This window comes from Canis lupus, chromosome 26, assembly GCF_048164855.1.
Source record: "Canis lupus baileyi chromosome 26, mCanLup2.hap1, whole genome shotgun sequence".
Taxonomy (NCBI): Eukaryota; Metazoa; Chordata; class Mammalia; order Carnivora; family Canidae; genus Canis; species Canis lupus.
The window spans coordinates 46,508,292-46,527,171 of record NC_132863.1 but is presented as its reverse complement, the minus strand read 5'-3'; the positions used below and the strand labels follow the sequence as shown (position 1 = coordinate 46,527,171).

General features: G+C 37.6%; 1 protein-coding gene across 10 annotated transcripts in view; it reads left to right on the top strand.

Moving 5' to 3' along the window:
- Positions 1-8,216, top strand: part of SYCP2 (synaptonemal complex protein 2) — a 78,070-nt gene extending 69,854 nt beyond the window's left edge. For 7 of the 10 annotated variants that reach the window (XM_072801617.1, XM_072801625.1, XM_072801619.1 and 4 more), the window contains 9 exons: positions 2,861-2,951; positions 3,195-3,350; positions 4,068-4,189; positions 5,565-5,659; positions 5,746-5,845; positions 6,093-6,151; positions 6,273-6,351; positions 6,445-6,501; positions 7,449-8,216. In XM_072801617.1, the coding sequence (XP_072657718.1) occupies positions 2,861-2,951; positions 3,195-3,350; positions 4,068-4,189; positions 5,565-5,659; positions 5,746-5,845; positions 6,093-6,151; positions 6,273-6,351; positions 6,445-6,501; positions 7,449-7,526 (837 nt within the window). In that variant the 3' untranslated portion in view covers positions 7,527-8,216. The remainder of the gene's footprint in view (positions 1-2,860; positions 2,952-3,194; positions 3,351-4,067; positions 4,190-5,564; positions 5,660-5,745; positions 5,846-6,092; positions 6,152-6,272; positions 6,352-6,444; positions 6,502-7,448) is intronic. The other 3 variants (XM_072801623.1, XM_072801622.1, XM_072801624.1) reach the window with 3 other exon arrangements.
- The last annotated feature ends 10,664 nt before the right edge of the window (positions 8,217-18,880 follow it).

The window sequence follows — 18,880 nt, the reverse complement described above, 5'->3', positions numbered from 1 at the left end:
TTATATACTTATTGGCTGTTTCCCATTTACTGTTGACTCTTAGATATCAGAAATTTGCTATAGTCTCCAACACTGCTATATGATGGTGTCCATTTCTCTACAGTTTTAACTGTATGTTACTATATGGTTCTCTTTGTGTCAGTTTGATGAGTATAGTAACTTTAATGTGCATTTTATTGATTAACAGCATTAGTATTCCTGTTTTTTGGCTAGTTTGTGATAATTGCATCATTGGCTTTTTCTTATTGATTTGTAGTTCTTAAAATATTCTAGATATTAATTCTGTATTGTTTATGTACAATGCAAAAGAATTGTTATGTACATTGTTATGTACATTGTTATGTACAATGCAAAAGAATGCAAACATTCTTTTTCCAGTATGTATCTTTTCATTTAAATAAAAAACTTCCATAGGACAAAAAAATGGTATCATGAAATTTACCAGTCTTTGTGTTCAAGAAATCCCTCAGCTACTGTCCTATTCCTTTCTGGTAAAAATTCAACCTTTAGCTTTTCAATCTTTCTAGGCTTTCTCTTTGCCATGTGTATAGTAAATTAGTGCATGAGGTACTCTCCTGTCTCCATTGTTTGCAATGATCATTTGGGCACAGCCCAGACAACTAGGGGGCCAGCTGTAAGGCAGGCTCTCTCTGTGTGCTGAGGCCACATCACTTTCATCAGTAGAGCCTGATGCTACCAGGGTACTTCACCACTCCACACTCCTCTTGCGCATGCTCTTGACCCTCTACTCATCCACATAAATTTTGGAGTTTGTCTAAGGGAAGAATTTCCATTTCCCAATATTGATACTGAGATTTTTCATCCATATATTTTTCTCTCTACATTTTGGTATTATTTACAACAAAATTATGCCAAATCTTCCACAAAGAAAATTAGATTAGTTCCTACATTTTATGGATTTTCTTTTTACTGTATTAAAAAAACTATATTTTCTGGATTTTTAATTTTTTGCTTTTGTATAGAAACATTGTTGATTTTTATATCTCCAACTACCTTGACTAATTCTGTCATAATTCCCTGCCATAGGTCCTCTTGGATTTTGGATATAGGCAGTTACTCATGATAATTTTTGTATTTTCCATTCCAGTCCTTATACTTAAGTTTTTTATTGTTAAGATGACAGTGACCTCGGGGGGAGTGTTAACTAGATACTGTACCAGCAGGCATGCTTATTCGTAGTTTCTGGTGGATACTTTTATCAAATTAACGTTTTAGTTGTCTAAGGACTTTTTCCCATTAAATTGTGAATGGGTGACGAATTTTAGCAGCAAATGAAATATTCCCTCAAAACATTAGTTTTGGGGGCACCTGGGTGGCTCATTGGTTGAGTCTCTGCCTTTGGCTTAAGTCATGATCCTAGCTAGGGTCCTGGGATCGAGTCCCACATGCAGGGAGACTGCTTCCCCCTCTGCCTGTGTCTTTGCTCTCTCTGTGTGTTTCTCATGAATAAATAAAATCTTTAAAAAAAAAGCACACACACACACATATGTTTTGGTTTCTTTTTTTATTTTAAAGTTTTTTATGTATTTATTCATGAGAGACACAGAAAGGGAGAGGCAGAGACATAGGCAGAGGGAGAAGCAGGCTCCCTCCTGGGAGCCTGATGTGGGCCTGGATCCCTGGACTGGGATCACACCCTGAGTCGAAGGCAGGTGTGCTCAACCGCTGAGCCACCCAGGCATCCCAAGTTTTGGTTTCATACCGTGGTTTTGGCTTTAAGTAATTTTCTAATTTCCTTTGGGTTTGCATATGTCTTGTTCATTCATACTCCCAATTAGTAATACTGTTATGAATAGAAAAAATATAAATTCTGTGGTGTTTACATAAGAAACACACAATTGGAACAGCTACTCAGATGTAAGTACTTATAGTTCAGAAAAAACAGTTGATGGAAGTTGAACTTGCAAACAACAATGAAAATCTTGGACAAAGCGTTAGAGGCTTAAAGGGTAGTACAACTAACCAACTTAAACTAAGATAGTCCTTATAAGAATCAGATTACTGGCCTCTAGTAATAATGTTTTAATATTTGTTAACTTGTTAATTGAAAATCTGATGTTTAAAGTGCAGGATGTTGTGATCATGGAAGAAAGTTGACATTTTTTAAATGAGAAGTTGTAAGTCTTAAATAGTGAGATACAGCTGCTGAACCACTGACTTACATAGTTATAAGGGACTTTCTGGTTTCCTGAATACATAGAAATTTGGTTGAGCTTTGTGCCACTATAGTAGTCCATCAGTCCATCATCAAAAATATTGTAATATCCTGTAAAACACAGAACAGTAAGGCAAAATTTTACAGTTAAGGGAAGGCTGGGATTTAACCTCCACCTTAGTAGATAGGTTGCTGTTCCTTCGCTGCTTGGTCTGGATCTATTGACCCACCTAATAAGTAAAGGGAGGAACCGGGGGCAGGCATGTATTTTTATGGAATAGGAAAATGATTCCTTTGACTGGAATGGAGAAACCTGTATACTGAAGCAGGAAAACACCAGGTTAGATGAAAAAGATGTGGCTGAAATGGAGATTGAAAGAAGAGTTTAGATTTCTATTTTGTATGGCTTCCTGTTTCCCCGACTCAAATCAAAATCCTAATGAGGAAGGATTGAAAAGCGGGAGTAGTCGAAAAAGTCAGCTGAAAACTATTGCTATCATATAGGATTGAGGTGAATATAGGAATGTCATGTTAGAGATGCAGGGAAGGGATATAAACAAAACCATCTGATAAAGGAATGGACAGCATTTGCAGTTCACTTGCTTTACAGTTTGAGAAAGATGGTCAAAGGTGAAGCCAAGACTGTTAACAGAATTTGTTTCCAATTTCTAATATCTATTTTAGGGAAATCGTTCTACATCTCCACTATCCATGTCTAGTGAAGGAAGAGAGCAAATATGGTGTGACATGCCTTGTGACTCTACTCATGTGTCAGGTATGTAGTCACAGAACTGCTTTAAAAACCATATTAGAGAAATACTACTGTGAAATGTTATCTAAAGGAATTATATTTTAAGTCCTACCATGTATTCAACTTAATGTCAAGTTGAAAATAAACTAGATACAACTTAATGCGCAGTTGCCTAAATACAAATAACTGAAAGCCTTTAATAAAAGCAAGAAAATTATTAGGTATTTTTAATCAAGATTGTAGCACTATTTTTTAACTGTTCTTAAGACTCCATACAGCATATTAGTTGCAAACGAATGTACGTGGAAGATAATCTAAGTAGTGCTGATGAAGTAGAATTGGAAAAGGAGGAGGAAGGGAGAGTATGCTTGATTCCCAAAAAACGATCTAAAAATGAAGATAGCGTTCATCACACTTACGAAGGTAGGTAGATCAAATGCCTGTGTCAAAATGCAATTATGGTGGAAGGTAGCTTCTTAGATCTTGAATGACCCACAAAAAAATCTCCTTTGTAAAGAGAACTCCGGAGAAGTCTAATAAGGATGATGCTGTATCACAAAGTTCACTTTATGTGAAGTATGGTAGTAAGGATCTGTTTGCATTCCTAAATCTCCTTTAAGATTTTATTATTACCACGTATAAGCTTTACTAGAATATGAATTTACTGATCAGTCACTAAATATTTGGTTATTAGCATGGAAATAGTTAAAAAATGAACAATCCAGAAACTTCCATCTTGATATTGCCATTGCCAAAATGACTTTTTAGAAATCAAAATATTTTTAAATTGAAAAATAGGAGGGTATACCTTTAATATCATAATTCTTAGATCACACATAGAATCTGAAAATAAGATTTGTTCTCAGCTTCATGACCAGTAAGGGTAAATTTGTATTAATACATATTTTAGGGATCCCTGGGTGGCGCAGTGGTTTGGCGCCTGCCTTTGGCCCAGGGCGCGATCCTGGAGACCCGGGATCAAATCCCACGTCAGGCTCCCAGTGCATGGAGCCTGCTTCTCCCTCTGCCTGTGTCTCTGCCTCTCTCTCTCTCTCTCTCTCTCTCTCTCTCTCTGTGACTATCATAAATTTAAAAAAAAAATACATATTTTAACTTTACCCGATTGTCTTCGTTTTTTAGTGTCTGGAAGTATATCTCCATTGTCAACAAATGACTTTTCTATCCATGGGGAAAGCTGGGAAAACGAACTCTCAGAGGTGATGTGCGAGAGCCTCAACGCAGAATTTAGGAGGAAATTTCATGTGCGTTACCATTCTTTAAATTATGATTTATACCTGGGAGGCCTGGGTGGTTCAGTGGTTGAGCATCTGCCTTCAGCTCAGGGTGTGATCCTGGGGTCCTGGGATTGAGTTCTGCATCAGGCTCCCTGCAGGGAGCCTGCTTCTCCCTCTACCTGTGTCTCTGCCTCTCTCTGTGTCTCTCATAAATAAAATCTTTAAAAAATATATGATTTATACCCAGTCATATGAAGAGATACCAGCTTTCTACTAGACTCTCAGCTGGTTTGATCGTATGGCCACAAAACATCCATTTACTAATCCCTTTGTCTTTGTGGACTGGTGACAAGTGGGGTGACTCCAGGTTTCTCTTCTAAAATCTGTGTATTATCCATATTCTTTCTTCTCCTGGATTCTTTGTCTCATTTCCCTTTTCAGTTTTTTTATTATTTGGACTCTTAGTGTGATTTTTCTTTTTTACCCTGAACAATTTTCTTTTCATGCCTCATGTTTTTGTTGCATGGAATGGGGACGGTTAGGGCGCTGTATAAAACATGAAACCCCCTCATTCCGTGTTACCAGGTCTGTACACTTACATAGCCTTAGCTGCTGAGGTTTGAGTGAAGTGAAGTTTGCAAAAATGCTGTGTAGGAAATTTTTAGGTATTGTTTTCTCCACCTGCCTCTTTTTCCCACACACCTGTGTTTATAAGAGTTCTTTGCCTCCTGGTAACCTGTGCAGAAATACATCTTTTATCATCAGCCCCATTTCCTCCTTTGCTTCTCTCTGAAATTAAAATTCTGTATATTTTATTTTGATTTCGTGTGTGTGTGTGTGTATATATATATATATATGTAATTTATTGTAGTTTGATTTGCCAACATATAACACCCAGTGCTCATCCTGTCAAGTGCCCCCCTCAGTACCCAACACCCCATCCCCCGGGGCCCACCTCCCCTTCCACTACCCCTTGTTTGTTTCCCAGAGTTAGGAATCTCTCATGTTTTATTTTGATTTTAATTATCAAAGGCCAACCTAGTCTAAACAGAGGAGCCCTGATTTCTGTATCGTGTTCTGCACCTGGCTAGATCTAGCAAATGGGTTTTCTTGGAAGATGGTAATGATTCTGACTTTGAGGCTCTGTTCCTAAAGAGAATGATAATAACTAGCATATTTGTAAATAATTAGACTGTGGTGTCTTTACCAAGTCAAAACCTCCTTGATGGAACTGGATCCTGCTCTGATTGAACTTATTAACATTTTAGTTTAAATCCCCAAGTTTTCCATTTGTCGCTTTTCTGAGTTCTGAGTCATTTCCATGGTAAAGGCTTTGTTCGTAACATAGTCTTGGTTAGATTATTTTATAAAGAGTTTTCAGTTACAGCTTAGTGTTTTTCAGGTCCGCCAAAAAATTATGGATTACTTTACTAAGCAGTCTTGGAAAACAGCTCAACAACATCTGAATACAATGAACCAACAGATTCAGGAGTATAGGTCTGTAATAAAAAAAAAAAAAAACCCTTTGAAATCTTCTGAATGCTACAGTTTCCAAAAATAACCTCATTTTGTTTCTTTAATAGGATCAACAAACTTGAAAAGTTCCAATTCATCATCATAGAGGAGTTGGAGAATTATGAAAAAGATTCACAGTCTTTAAAAGATTTGGAGAAAGAATTTGTGGTATGTGCTTTAAAAAAATTCTTAAAAGAGCTACACCCAGGAAAACTGTTAATTTTATTCTTTAGAAAATTGTTTTAGATTTCATATATATATATATATACACATATCACCTACAGACTGAAACTTAGTAAGGGGAAAACCCTGAAAGAGTGACATCTAGAATATGCTTAGCATATAGCCACATTGTTTATTTAAATTAGGAGTATAGGAATTCTGCAAGTTTTAATTTTTGTATTTTATAATTTAGGATTTCTGGGAGAAGACATTTCAGAAGTTCAGTGCCTATCAAAAAAGTGAACAGCAGAGGTTAGTGTGATATTCTTAATGACTGGAATCTGTATACATTTTTAATTTTTAAACAGTCTAAAAGTCTAATCATATTACAGCAATTTAAAATGATAACTACAAAAGTAACTCCTTTTGTTAGGCTTCACCTTTTGAAAGCGTCACTGGAAAAAAATGTCTTCTACAACACTGATTACGAGGACACTGTTTTTCGATCTGAGGTACCAGCTTCTACATTTTTATGTATCTCTCTTAATACCTCTTTGCTGTGAAGATTTTACAGTAAATTTCATAGATGAATTTTGCATTTACAGATGTGTTCAATGAAAGAAAATATGAAAATGCTGCAAGACAGGCTTCTGAAGGAAACAGTAAGTCCACTCTCGGGTCGGAGTTTCACGTGGAAGGGCCAGTCATGCTGCTGCGTCTCTTAATGGCAGTTCTTTCACAGGCTTTGCTTCTTTCTTTTTGGATTGAGAGACAGTTTTAGCTCAGCGATTTTTGTTGCTTGAGTTAGAATAATGGTAGCAAACTTATAGTAAAATATTAATACAGGTGATTAAAATGAGTCCCTCCTAAGGAAAAAAAGAGTTATCAGTTTGCTGATTTTAAAACGAGCTCAAAGAATTATTTTTTTGTCCTGTATCTAAGTACTGTGCACTGCAATAGACCCCTGCTGCTTTCTGAAGGCTGTGTGTCAGGACAGAGCTCCTCAGAAAGAAGTCCTGTCTACTTGGACAGCAAGACTCCATTTACCTTCCAGATGTCTAGTAGACCAGCAGCTGCAATTCTGGGGAAAAGTACTGCTGGAGGGTAGGGATCCAAGCGAACATGTCTTCAGTGTTGTCTCAGAGATAGCATTTTTATGCATACTGTAATATCTCCTGTGCACAAAGATGGTACTATTGTATGTACTCACTTTGAATAGAACCTCACTGTGCTGGAATGGTAGAGGACCAGGCCTTTGTGGCTAAGCCACCCTAGCTCAAAGCAAACAAGCCAACCAACTAGACCAATAAATAAAATTCAGTCTAAAAAAAAATTTCAGCAATTTGGGATTTAAAAGACTGGATCTCTCAGTTGATCATCTAGAGTATCAGTGATGATCCCTGAACTCTGTAGCTAGGTAGGAATAGACTGGGGTGGGGTGGGGGGGGGCAGTTAGATAGCATGAACACTGATACAAGGGGATTGCTTTATGAAGGGGATTGCTTCCCAAAGAATCCCAATTTATAGCTAGCTTGTCTTTTTTTTCCTATTTGATGGTTCTACAATAATAATTTAAAATCTAAGTGTGATTTTTTTTTCCTGACTATAGCAAGAAGAGGAGCTTCTTAATGTACGCAGAGGACTGATGTCATTATTCATGGCTCATGAAAGAAATGTTCATGTGTGATGTCTAGTTATCAACAATTTTATCCACCTATTCCTTTTTGTGTATAACAGGAAATACCAGAGTAGCCCTACAAAGAGAAAAATACACGTCATCCAGGCAAGAGTACTTTTGTAGGAGCCTCCAAAACCAAAGAAATGGTGTCTTATGGATGTGAAAAAACCACTGTAACATGACTCCAGCCTCAAGAGTCTGTAATTTTTTTTAATTGTATTACACAGACAAGAAAAATTTTTGTGAAACCAGATAGTAAAAGTAATTTGCTTGTTTTTGTAGTAATACTTATATTGCACAAATCTTGCTGAGTTAACTGTACTTATAAAACTAAAATTTATCTTATTTTAAATGAATATAATTTGGACTAAATATAATGTATTACTAGTTCAGAATATACTACATGTAATAAAAATTAAGCCATGCTAAGAAGGGGGAGAAGTCTCTGATTTAAAATGCTTACCTGAATGTAAGTATTTTCAGCAACTGTTGGAGAGTATGTTTATTCAGTTATGGCTCCAGTTACTATATTCTCTAAATTTTAATTTTAGGTAGAAGTCTTAATTCATAAGCAGGCTATTTTGACCAGTACTTTTTAAGCTCCTAATGTTCATTGTAATAATATCTTGGTAGAATATAAAGATACATGTTTGTTTTAATTATATATTAAAGTTGAAATAAATGCTATGTAACTTTGAATATTATAAGTAGATGATTATTTTATAAATCATTATATTCCTATTTTATGAACTTTGGATCCAACAAAACATCCTTCTGCCATCAGACATGTGAAGTAGAATAGTAAGTGCCCTCCCTCTCTAAGGCTGGCCTGTACAAGGGTAGCAGAGTATGTGAATACCACCAGTATTTAAATACAGTGGTGGAAGTGGCTTGCTTAGTGTAGACAAGCAGAAGAAAACCTTTCCTATCTTAGCTTTATTCGATTATTGGTAGGGTAGCAGTGATTCCGTGTCAGGAAACAGTAATGACTCTACTATAATACTGTTATAGTATATAGTATATAGTATTTACTATAATGGTAAACAGTATTCAGGAGTTGTGAGACTTTAGGATGACTCCCGCTGTGATATGCCTCCCTGCTTGCCTCATGTTTGGCTACAATATATATAGTGTCCCACACATTCCCAACCTGCACGGTGTGTGTGACCTACTTCACACAGTAGTTATGCCCCGCTGCACCTCCCTTCTGGCATTCTCCTCAGTCTGACCTTTCCCTCTCTCCAACTTGCTTTTGAAGTGGTCCCAGGCTCTTCAGTCCACCACAGTTTGGCTATGCATATTGTCCCCTTCCTTGTCCCTCTTTCCTTCCTTACCCAGTACAGATTCTCTAGTAAAAAAATAATACTCTTTTTCCCTCTCCTCTCTCACTGAATCTGTTAATTCACACCCCTCATTATACAATCTGAACATCCCTGGAGAAAAATTATCAGGTTTAAATTTGTGACCACAGATAGTTGTTCAGCAATCCTAACTCTGCCCTGTTTAATTGACTTTACCACATTTCCAGAGTACAATTGTATATCAATACTGCATTCCTTAATCCTTTTACTTTGTAGTTGATGGCCTGCCTTCATACTTTCATCATCTTTTCTCCCTAAACTCTTCACACATTACCTGCATCAATACCAGCATTTTTTTTAAGATTTTATTTATTCATGAGAGACACAGAGGCAGAGACACAGGCAGAGGGAGAAGCAGGCTCCCCACAGAGAGCCAGATGTGGGACTTGATCCCGGAATTCTGGGATCATGACCTGAGCTGAAGGCAGACGCTCAACCACTGAGCCACCCAGGCATCCTAATACCAGCATTTTTTTTAAATTTTTTTTTTAATTTTTATTTATTTATGATAGCCACACACACAGAGAGAGAGAGAGAGAGAGAGAGAGAGGCAGAGATACAGGCAGAGGGAGAAGCAGGCTCCATGCACTGGGAGCCCGACGTGGGATTCGATCCCGGGTCTCCAGGATCGCGCCCCGGGCCAAAGGCAGGCGCTAAACCGCTGCACCACCCAGGGTTCCCAATACCAGCATTTTTGACTTTTCATATATTTCAATAGCAGATTTATCTTTTTATGTAAGGACCATCCCCCTACTAGTGCTCTGAATCCCACTGTCTTTGGCATCTCTGCCAGTGTGTATAGCCCACACTTATTAAACTCACACCTGTGCATGCACACACACAGGCCCCTGGCATCAAGTGCCCCTCCAACTGCTGCCCATCCTGTGTAATTTTCTACTCACCTTTACACAAAGCATAGGGGAAGAATTTTCTCTAGTTATTTTTTCACCGAATCTACTTTTTATCAGAATCACCAGTGATTTATCAAGTATAACCTCTATCTTCTTTTTTTTTAATTTTTATTTATTTATTCATAAGGCAGAGGGAGAAGCAGGCTCTCTGCGGGGATCCCAATGCAGGACTCCATCCCAGGACCCCAGGATCACTCCCTGAGCCAAAGCCAAATGCTCAACCACTGAGCCACTCAGGCGTCCCTAACTTCCATCTCAACTCAGCTTCTCAATGCCATGTCACCCAGACTTTGGCTGGTGTATTTTTCCTTTCCTTGTCTCTTTCCTGGCTTCCTTTATCCCTCTTAATGTGGGGCTCATTCCTGGCCTGTCACTTTTCCTCTGTACTTTCTTCTTGGGTAACTTCATCTGGTCCCATGTAATAGCCATCTTTGTGTTGATGGCTTGGAAGTGCATACAAGTTCTGACCTTTACTTTGGACATCAACATGTCACACACACTGCTTTACTGACAGTTCTAATAAGCTTCTCAAGTCTCAGAATAATTCTTGATTTATCTCCCTCAGTGCTCTTTCTCAGCACCAAAGGGAAGAAATTCTCTTCATCTCTCTTATCCATCCAACTGTGCAAGCCAAAATCTAGAATTCCTGATTTCTCTCTTTCCCTTGGCCACTTAGTTGACCAAGTCCTGCAGATTTTACTGCCAAAATATATTCCCCATATGTGTAATTTCTGTCACTTCTGTCCACAGTGTATTTCTCACACAGACAATTGCAACAACCTCCTAAATGACTTTCCAGCATTCATATTTGCTTTCCACAACCCATTATTCACCTCACAGCCAAGATATTCTTGCTAAGTCATAAATCCTAGCATGCCTCTTCCTTATGTAAAACTCTCCAGTGACCACATACTCTTAACCAGTGGGTCAAGGAAGAAATCACAGGGAAATTAGAAAATACTTTAAGACAATGAAAATGCAACAGTCTGAAACCTAAGTGATAGAGTGAAATCAGTGCTAAGAGGGAACTTTATAACTGTAAATTTATATACATTAAACATGAAGAAAGATCTCAAATCAATAACCCAACTTTAAACTTTGAAAAACTCGAAAAAAGAGCAAACTATACCCAAATCCATCAGAAGGAAGGAAATAATAAACTGGTTTGGGTGGAGAGTTAAGGGCAAAAATCAGAATAGAAAAATCAGTAAAACCAAAAGTTGGTAAACCATTATTATTAAACAGATGGAGATAAACAGAAAACTGAAATTTCTAAAATCAGAAATGAAAATTGGGGATATTACCACAGACCTTACAGAAGTAGGATTAGAGAATACTATAAACTGTCATATGCCAACAAATGGATACCTCATGTGAAATGGATTAATTCCTAGAAATACAAACTGCCAAAACTTGGTCAAGAAGAAAAAAAAAATCCAGTCTCATAACATGTTAAAGAGATTGAATCGAGGCAGCTGGGTGGCTCAGTTGGTTTGGCATCTAACTCTTGATCCCAGGGTTGTGTGGTTGAGCCCCATCTCGGTGGGTCACTGGGGAATCTGGAGATTCTCTCTCTCCCTCTGCCCTTCCCCTTGTTCATGCACATGTATTCTCTCAAATAATGAGATTCAATCAGTAACCAACAGAGAATTCTATCAAATATTTAAACAAGAATTAACATTAGAAGAGGAAACATGCTTAACTCATTCTGAGGCCAGCATTCCCTTGCTCACAAAGTCAAAGATATCACAAGAAAATTACAGACCAGTATAGTTTATGAATGTAAGGTAAAATTCCTCAGCAAAATAATAAGCAAACTGAATTCAGCAGTATATTAAAAGGAATATATTTAATAAAGGAGGTAAAAGATTAATAAGTGAAAACTATGAAACATTGTTGATAGAAGTTAACACCTACCTAAAAGTGGAAAGAACTCTCATGGTCATTGATTGCAAGACTTATTATTGTTAGAATGTTAATACTCTGAAACAATTTACAGATTTGATGCAATCCCTATCAAAACCCCAAAAGCCTTTTTTGCAGAAATAAAGCTGATCCTAAAAATCAAACAGAAGGAAGGAACCCCACATAGCAAAATAACCTCAAAAAAATAATACAGTTGGAATATTCAACTTTCCAACTGCATACTTATTTACGAAGCTGCACTAATCAAAACAGTGTAGTGCTTCGAGAAGGAGAGACATCTAGGCCAATGGAATAGAAATGACAGTCCAGAAATAAACCTGCTCATCTGTGATCAAGTGGGCTTCTCAAGAGTGTAGAGACCATAAGTAGGGAAATAGTCTTCAACATGTGGTTTGAGGCAACTGGATAGCCCCATGAAAAAACAAGATTGTGTCCTTACTTTACACCATATATTTAAAAAATGATCAAAAACCTAAAGGATCTAGAACTCTAAGACTCTTAGGAAAAAGCATAGGACTAAATTTGATGACCTTGGATTTTGGCAGTGGATTCTTAGATAAGACACCAAAAGCACCAGCAACGGTAAACAAAAGGTAAATTGGACTTCAAAAAAAAGAAAAACTTTGTACAAAGAGTACTTTCATAAAAGTGAAAAGACAACCTACAGGATGGAAGAAAATGTGTGCAAATCACATATCTGGGATCTGATATTCAGAATACATAAAGAATACCTACAGCTAAGCAGCTAAAGGACTAATGACCTAATAAAAACAGGGACTAAGGACTTGTATGGACATTTCTCCAGAGATGATGTTCAAATAGCCAGCAAGCACACAAACCTGTGCGGAATATCAGTCATTTGGAAATTGCAAATCAAAACCATAGCAAGATGCTGCTTCACACTCACCAGAACGGCTATAATCAAGGAACTGAATGTTAAGTATTGATGGGGTTGTGCACGACCTGGAACCACTGTGGGTTCCTGGAGGAGTAAAACTGAAAAACAGTTTGGTGGCTCGTCAAAGAGTTAAATGTGGAATTATCCTATGACCCAGCAATTCCACCTTTTGGAAAAACACTCAAAGAATTGAAAACATATTCAACAGATGCCTGTACAGGAATGTGATGCTGCACAGCACCACTAGTCACAACAACCAAGAATGGAAACAACCCAACAATAAATGGGCATTAAATGAATAAACACATGTTGTACATCTATACACAGGGTGTTATTCAGCCATAAAAAGGATGAAGTTTGGAGTCATGTTTTACAATGTGGATGAGCCTCAAAAACATGCTAAGTGAAAAAAAATAAACACAAGAGGTTACATTGGATGGTTGGGTTTCTATGTAATATCCAGAATATGTAAATACAGAGCGACAAAGCAGGTTGGTGGAGGGGCTTGGGGAAGGAAAGCTGAATGGTACCTGCATCAAGGGTATGGAGTGTCCTCTGGTTGTGATGAACCATATAGAAGCAGTGTTTGTGTGGGCTTGTGAGTGTATGAAACACTGCCAAGCTGCATTCTTAACATGGTTAAATTTGTGTTGTCTGCATTTCACCTGAATTACTTAAAAAAATAAAACAAAACAAAACAAAAAAAAACTGCAAAATCTCTCTACAGGGGTCCTTTGCACTTAAAACCCAACTTTATATCAGGGCCTGAAAGTCCCTCTGTGAGCTGCCTTTGCCTCTTTCCTCACCCTTAGCTGCCACCCATCTCGTCTCGTTCAGCAGATTTCCAGCACTGTTTCCTGAACAATCCTATTGCTGTCCCAGCGTCTTTGTTCTTGAGACTCTGTTCTCCAAGGCACCGAAATAGTGCACAGAGAGGTCCTCCCTTGAGGTCCTACTAATCTTACTCCAGAAAGTTCTTTCTTCCTCCCTTCCATAAACTCCACTCCTGTGAATTCTATGAGAACAGGAACCTTGTCTGGCTTAGTTATGAATAGTAACTTCAATCACTTATTTTCTGAGCCTAAAAACATGGCTAGAAAAGCAATCTTGCAACAATGTAAATGGAGTGAGGGAAGGAACACAGCATTTCTAGGTAGGAACTTATGAATTCAAAGAGGGCAGGTGTGCCTGAAACTCTCAGATCCTCAAATCCTGTACAGTGGCAGCATTTCCATTAGAACAGGTAATGAATTATTAGTCAATCAGCCACCTTAGCATCTATTACATGTCACATACTGTGCTCAGCTCTAGATACAGAGATAAGCAAGGCATGAACCCTTTCCTTGTACTTAAAAATGAGACTCAACTCTAGGAAAGTTATGGTCGCTGGAGGGGAAGGGGATAAAGGGATGGGGCAACTGGGGGATGGGCATTAAGGAGGGCACGTGATGGAATGACCATTGGGTGTAATAACTGATGAATCACTAAATTCTACCTCTAAAATGCAGTACTTCACTATGTATCAATTAAGTTGAATTTAAATAAAGTTCTTTTTACAAAAGTGATTTTGGAAAGACATGAAATTGTGTATATGCGTGTTTAGCAAAATAAAGGAGCATTTGAATTTCAAAAAAAAACCCGAAGTAGTCAAAGAATTCTATGGCTTTCCATTTTATTGGCCCCTTGGAAGAATTGTGTAGGTGCATCAAATGTACATAGACTTTACTATCAAAGAAGATACTATATTTTTTAATGGTTGTATTTGTGATGTTTAGTTTTAGGATTTTTTAAAAAACATTAGCGGGGGGTGGGTGCCTGGGTGGCTCAGTCAGTAAAGCATCCGACTTGATTTTGGCTCAGCTCATGCTCTCAGGGTCATCAGGCTTTGCATCGAGCATGGAGTCCACTTGGGGTTCTCTCTCTCCCTCTGCCCCACCCCCCCACTCATGCATGTTCTCTCTCTAAAAACAATTTAAAAATAATAAAAAATGAAAAACGTATTGGGTCAAAAAAAGTCCATGGAAATATTCTAAAATAATACCTAGAGGAAAATAATTCAACATTGTTTTTCAGCAATACAGATGTTTTTTTTTAATATAGATGTTTTGAATGAGATCTATATGTGGTACTGTCTTGAACTTTAGATACTATAATTTTGGTTTATGTTGTGATAGCAATAATTTTAAGTACAAGGTAGTTAGAGTAGTGTGGGTAGTCACACTCATGAAATGCTTGCCTTAATATCAACAAGGCCTTTTTATTTACCTCATAAAATGTGCATTTTTTGCAACTCTACTACTGTCAGTATGAGTTTATAATGAATATTGATGTTTGGGACAGATATCATGTCAAAAATTTTAAGCATATTTAAAAACAAAATGCATTTGTTTGACTTTGTTCTGTGTAGTTCATTTTTAACATCTTGTATTTTACATTTATTTAAACTTAAAAATTAGAAGAGGAGTTGGCAAATTATCTAAAAGACCACACAGTAAATGTTTTAGGCTATGTGGGCCAACAGGTAAACTTGAAAATATATTTAGGTACTTACATAAAATGTAAGAACCATTCTTCGCTTGCAGGCCATTAAAAAAAACAAAGGCAGGCCAGATTTGGTTGATGTACTGTCATTTGGAAGACCCCTAGTGTAGAAGACAATTCTTAAACATCAGATCTCTCTTTTTACTATAAAATTTCTCAATTTATCTTACTATTTAACAAAAATAGTGATTTAAATCAATTTTATATTAGCGGGGCTAATGATTATGCAAATTAACTAATGATAGCTATAACTTCTTGGTTTTCTTATTTCAAATATATTAAAAATAAACGATCATTCTAGCCAATAATTTCTATTTCTTACCTGGATTGCAATTTAACACCATGCTGGCATGGGTTCATCACACTTCCTCGACCTAAGTGAGCTACAAAGTGGTAACTATTCCAGAAGAACATATGGAAGAGAGAAAAAATTTTGCAGCATTAGTATAATCAAGCAGAAACTGAAATACTCAACTACAGAGACGTAAATGCCATCAAATCCGGAGACCACAGACGCCTAGCAGATCCTCTGAGCAGCGGCTGTGTGGTTTTCATTCAGCACTTCGAGGATTCCACAGGAAACTGGCAGTGTCCAGTGACAAATTCTGATGGTGCCAACCTCAGCGCGGGGTGTGAAGCTCCCAGCTGCTGGAGCCAGCTCTTCAGCCACCTGTCACCACCACCTGTTAACAACTGACCCGCTCACGGCTACCGTACACGAATTCTGACTTCATTCCTTAACATATCGAATGAAAAGTTAACGCAAGCACAGAAGGAATCATAAGTGCTACGAAGAAACAACTAAAGTAGAATTTTGATCACAAGAACACAGCAGGAAATAATGGGCAACAAACAAATTTACGATGGCACGTGAAACTGGAGCATGGTGTCAGATGTCCCTGAGGCCGCTATGTGCCACCCCGAGAGTCCCCGCTGTAACCCAGAAATCCTCTGGGTGGGACGCAGGCAATGCACCATTCGTTTGGGGCACACACCTGTACATTTGCAGCACAGGTATTTTTGAAAAAGGGGAATGAACTGCATTTAGAAAGCAATAACATGCATATTATAGTGTGGTTTTAAGAGTTACTAGAATGTATGCCATATCCAGATTTCTCTACCAAGGCTTATTGTCAAGAAAATGTGATTTTTAGAATTTCCCTGTTCACCTTATTTAAAGGAGATTTAACAGTTGAAAGACTTGTTACTTTTTATTTTTATTACTCTAAACATAAAATACCATTCTGAAGTGGTGGAATTGATTAGTAATTTTTCCATTGTTCATTCTAACATTGTCTACATATGAACTACTGATCTCTTCCTAATATCGTCATCAATAAATTTACAGAGAGTCATGGTAATTTACTGTTTAAAAATATTTTCATACATTCAAGTCTCAACATGTTCAGTGTCTTCTGAACATCTTCACAGATGTTTCTTTCACGCGAAGAACTCTGAAACAATCTCAAAAAGAACAGGGTAAATTGGGATTAGAAGCATGTGAGACTAATAATTTTAACAATAAAATTAGAATTTTGCATTTCTGGACTTGAACTTGCTATTAAGGAACTATGGATATGTAGCTAAAAACTTGATCTTCACCTCCAAAAAAATTAGACTTGTAGTTACCATGTATTTCCACAAGATGGACTTCTTGATGTTAGGATTCTTCTTTTTTTGTTTGTTTTTTTTTGTTTTTGTTTTGGTTTTTTGGTTTTGTTTTTTAAGCCATTTCAATTGTCTAAAAATTACTCCTATGATTTCAAAGTCCTTTTATGTGTTTTAAAATGTATTTTTACAAAGACGATATACTATTCCCATCATACCAGGTTAAAACCTGATAGTTCTAGAAGTAATTTCCTCTTACAAAATAATCAATTATGGTTTTTAACTCTTTTACACTCCTTAAAAATAGAATTTCTTTAATGTCTTAATATTCACTGTTACTTTAATAGCTAATCACATTTTATCTTGTGAAAATTAGAACAAATGATTTCTGAAGTCCATGCATAAAACCCTAATGACTCCAAGTAATAAAAAACTGTGATAATTCAGACATCGTATGTGATTGTTATTGAACAGGGAGGTGGAAATGTTTTTCTCCTAAGTCTTCGGGCTCTTAAGTATATACACTTTCTCTTCGAATTTATAGAACATATGAGAATTTATATACATATGCCATGTGTATCACCCATACCATGAGATTTATAAACTGCTTTTTAATTTTGTTCCTCCAACTAGGATGAGACATATTCGAGTCACCCATCAGAGCCTTCCTCAGTGCAGGATCATGTGTACCTACTAGGGACAGAGTGAACACACCTGATTCACAGTTTCAGCTGCTCTCTTGGCCTCTGTTGTACCAGATAAGGACGTGAAATATGGAAATACAACTTAGAGGACTCATTTATGATTAATAAAAATACAATATAGAAGTTAGATACTGTTGCCAAAATGTCTGGCTGTAATGAAAATATCTTCTGGTTTTATGGTATCTGAGAACCTTTAAGCCTAAAACAAACCAAACCCTCCACTGGGTCTCCTGTACCTTATTTTCATTTTGAATTTTATGTATTCATTAGTTATGGAACTTTACTTGGGAAAAAAAAAAAAAAAAAAACCACGTGTCCCGTATGCCAAGTTACCTCTACCCAGAGGCACTTCTTCCAAGCGGTACTGGTCCTTTCTGCGTTGGGGGCCAGCATGGTTTCCGACAGAAGCACTTTTTTCCTTGCTTTGTTTCATTGTTAGTACATGGATGTTTTTATGTGAAGGAGATTGAAATCTTAATATTTTAAACTGAATAACACAAAATAGGGAGCTGCTAGAACGTAGTTTGGAATAGGAAAAAGTTTTTTTAGGTTGGCCACAAATAACGGGTTAGAATAGAGTACAGGTATATATTAAATATACACTATGTCTACATACACATAAATGCTCTTATTAAAGAACCGGCTTCTAGCTAGAAAAGCATCTCATTTCACAGACAAAGCGAGGCTCAGGAGACAGAGCTGGAACTCTTCAACCATAACAGGGTTTTCTTTTAAAGAATTTAATTCAACTCACTGACACCATGTTTGCCAGCATCTGGGACTGGTCACAAGGCCCTGGGGACAAAGTGCCGCCACAAGGGTTGAGCAGTTTCCACAGCACCTGAGTCCCTTCAGTCTTAAAAAAGGTGAGCAGGAAAGGTCGTGGAAGCAGTGAGGTAGGGTGTGCAGTAAGGGGGAGAGAAGGACATGCGCCTGCTCCAGGGGCTGCTGGCCACACCAGCGGCTAGCCTTACGGGAGGTGTAGGATGTGTCGGTCACGCTCACCTCCTTTAGAAATTACAGCGATACCTGGGGAGAGAGACGATCTTCCTAGAGAGAAAATAAGTATCGTGGTGAGCAGCGCAGAGCTGGGGTTGAAGCAACAGGGTCTGCGAGCGCCAAAAGTCGTGCTCCAAGCCACTGGGCTGCCTGCCTCACCATCCCCGGAGGGCGGGCGGGCTCATTGCTGCGAGGACACTTATTCAAGGGCCAAATAAAAATACCTTTTGGGGAACATTAATTTTGTATTCATTCCCCCCCTTTGTACCAACATTATGTCTTCCCTTTGTGCGAGGGCAAATTTCCTCTGAATCTTCGTCTCTCATAACAGAGTTTTCCATAATGTTTGCAAATGGGAACCTAAAAATACTCAAAGACGGCCTAATTTTCATTGAGGTAGAATTTTCCACCAAGT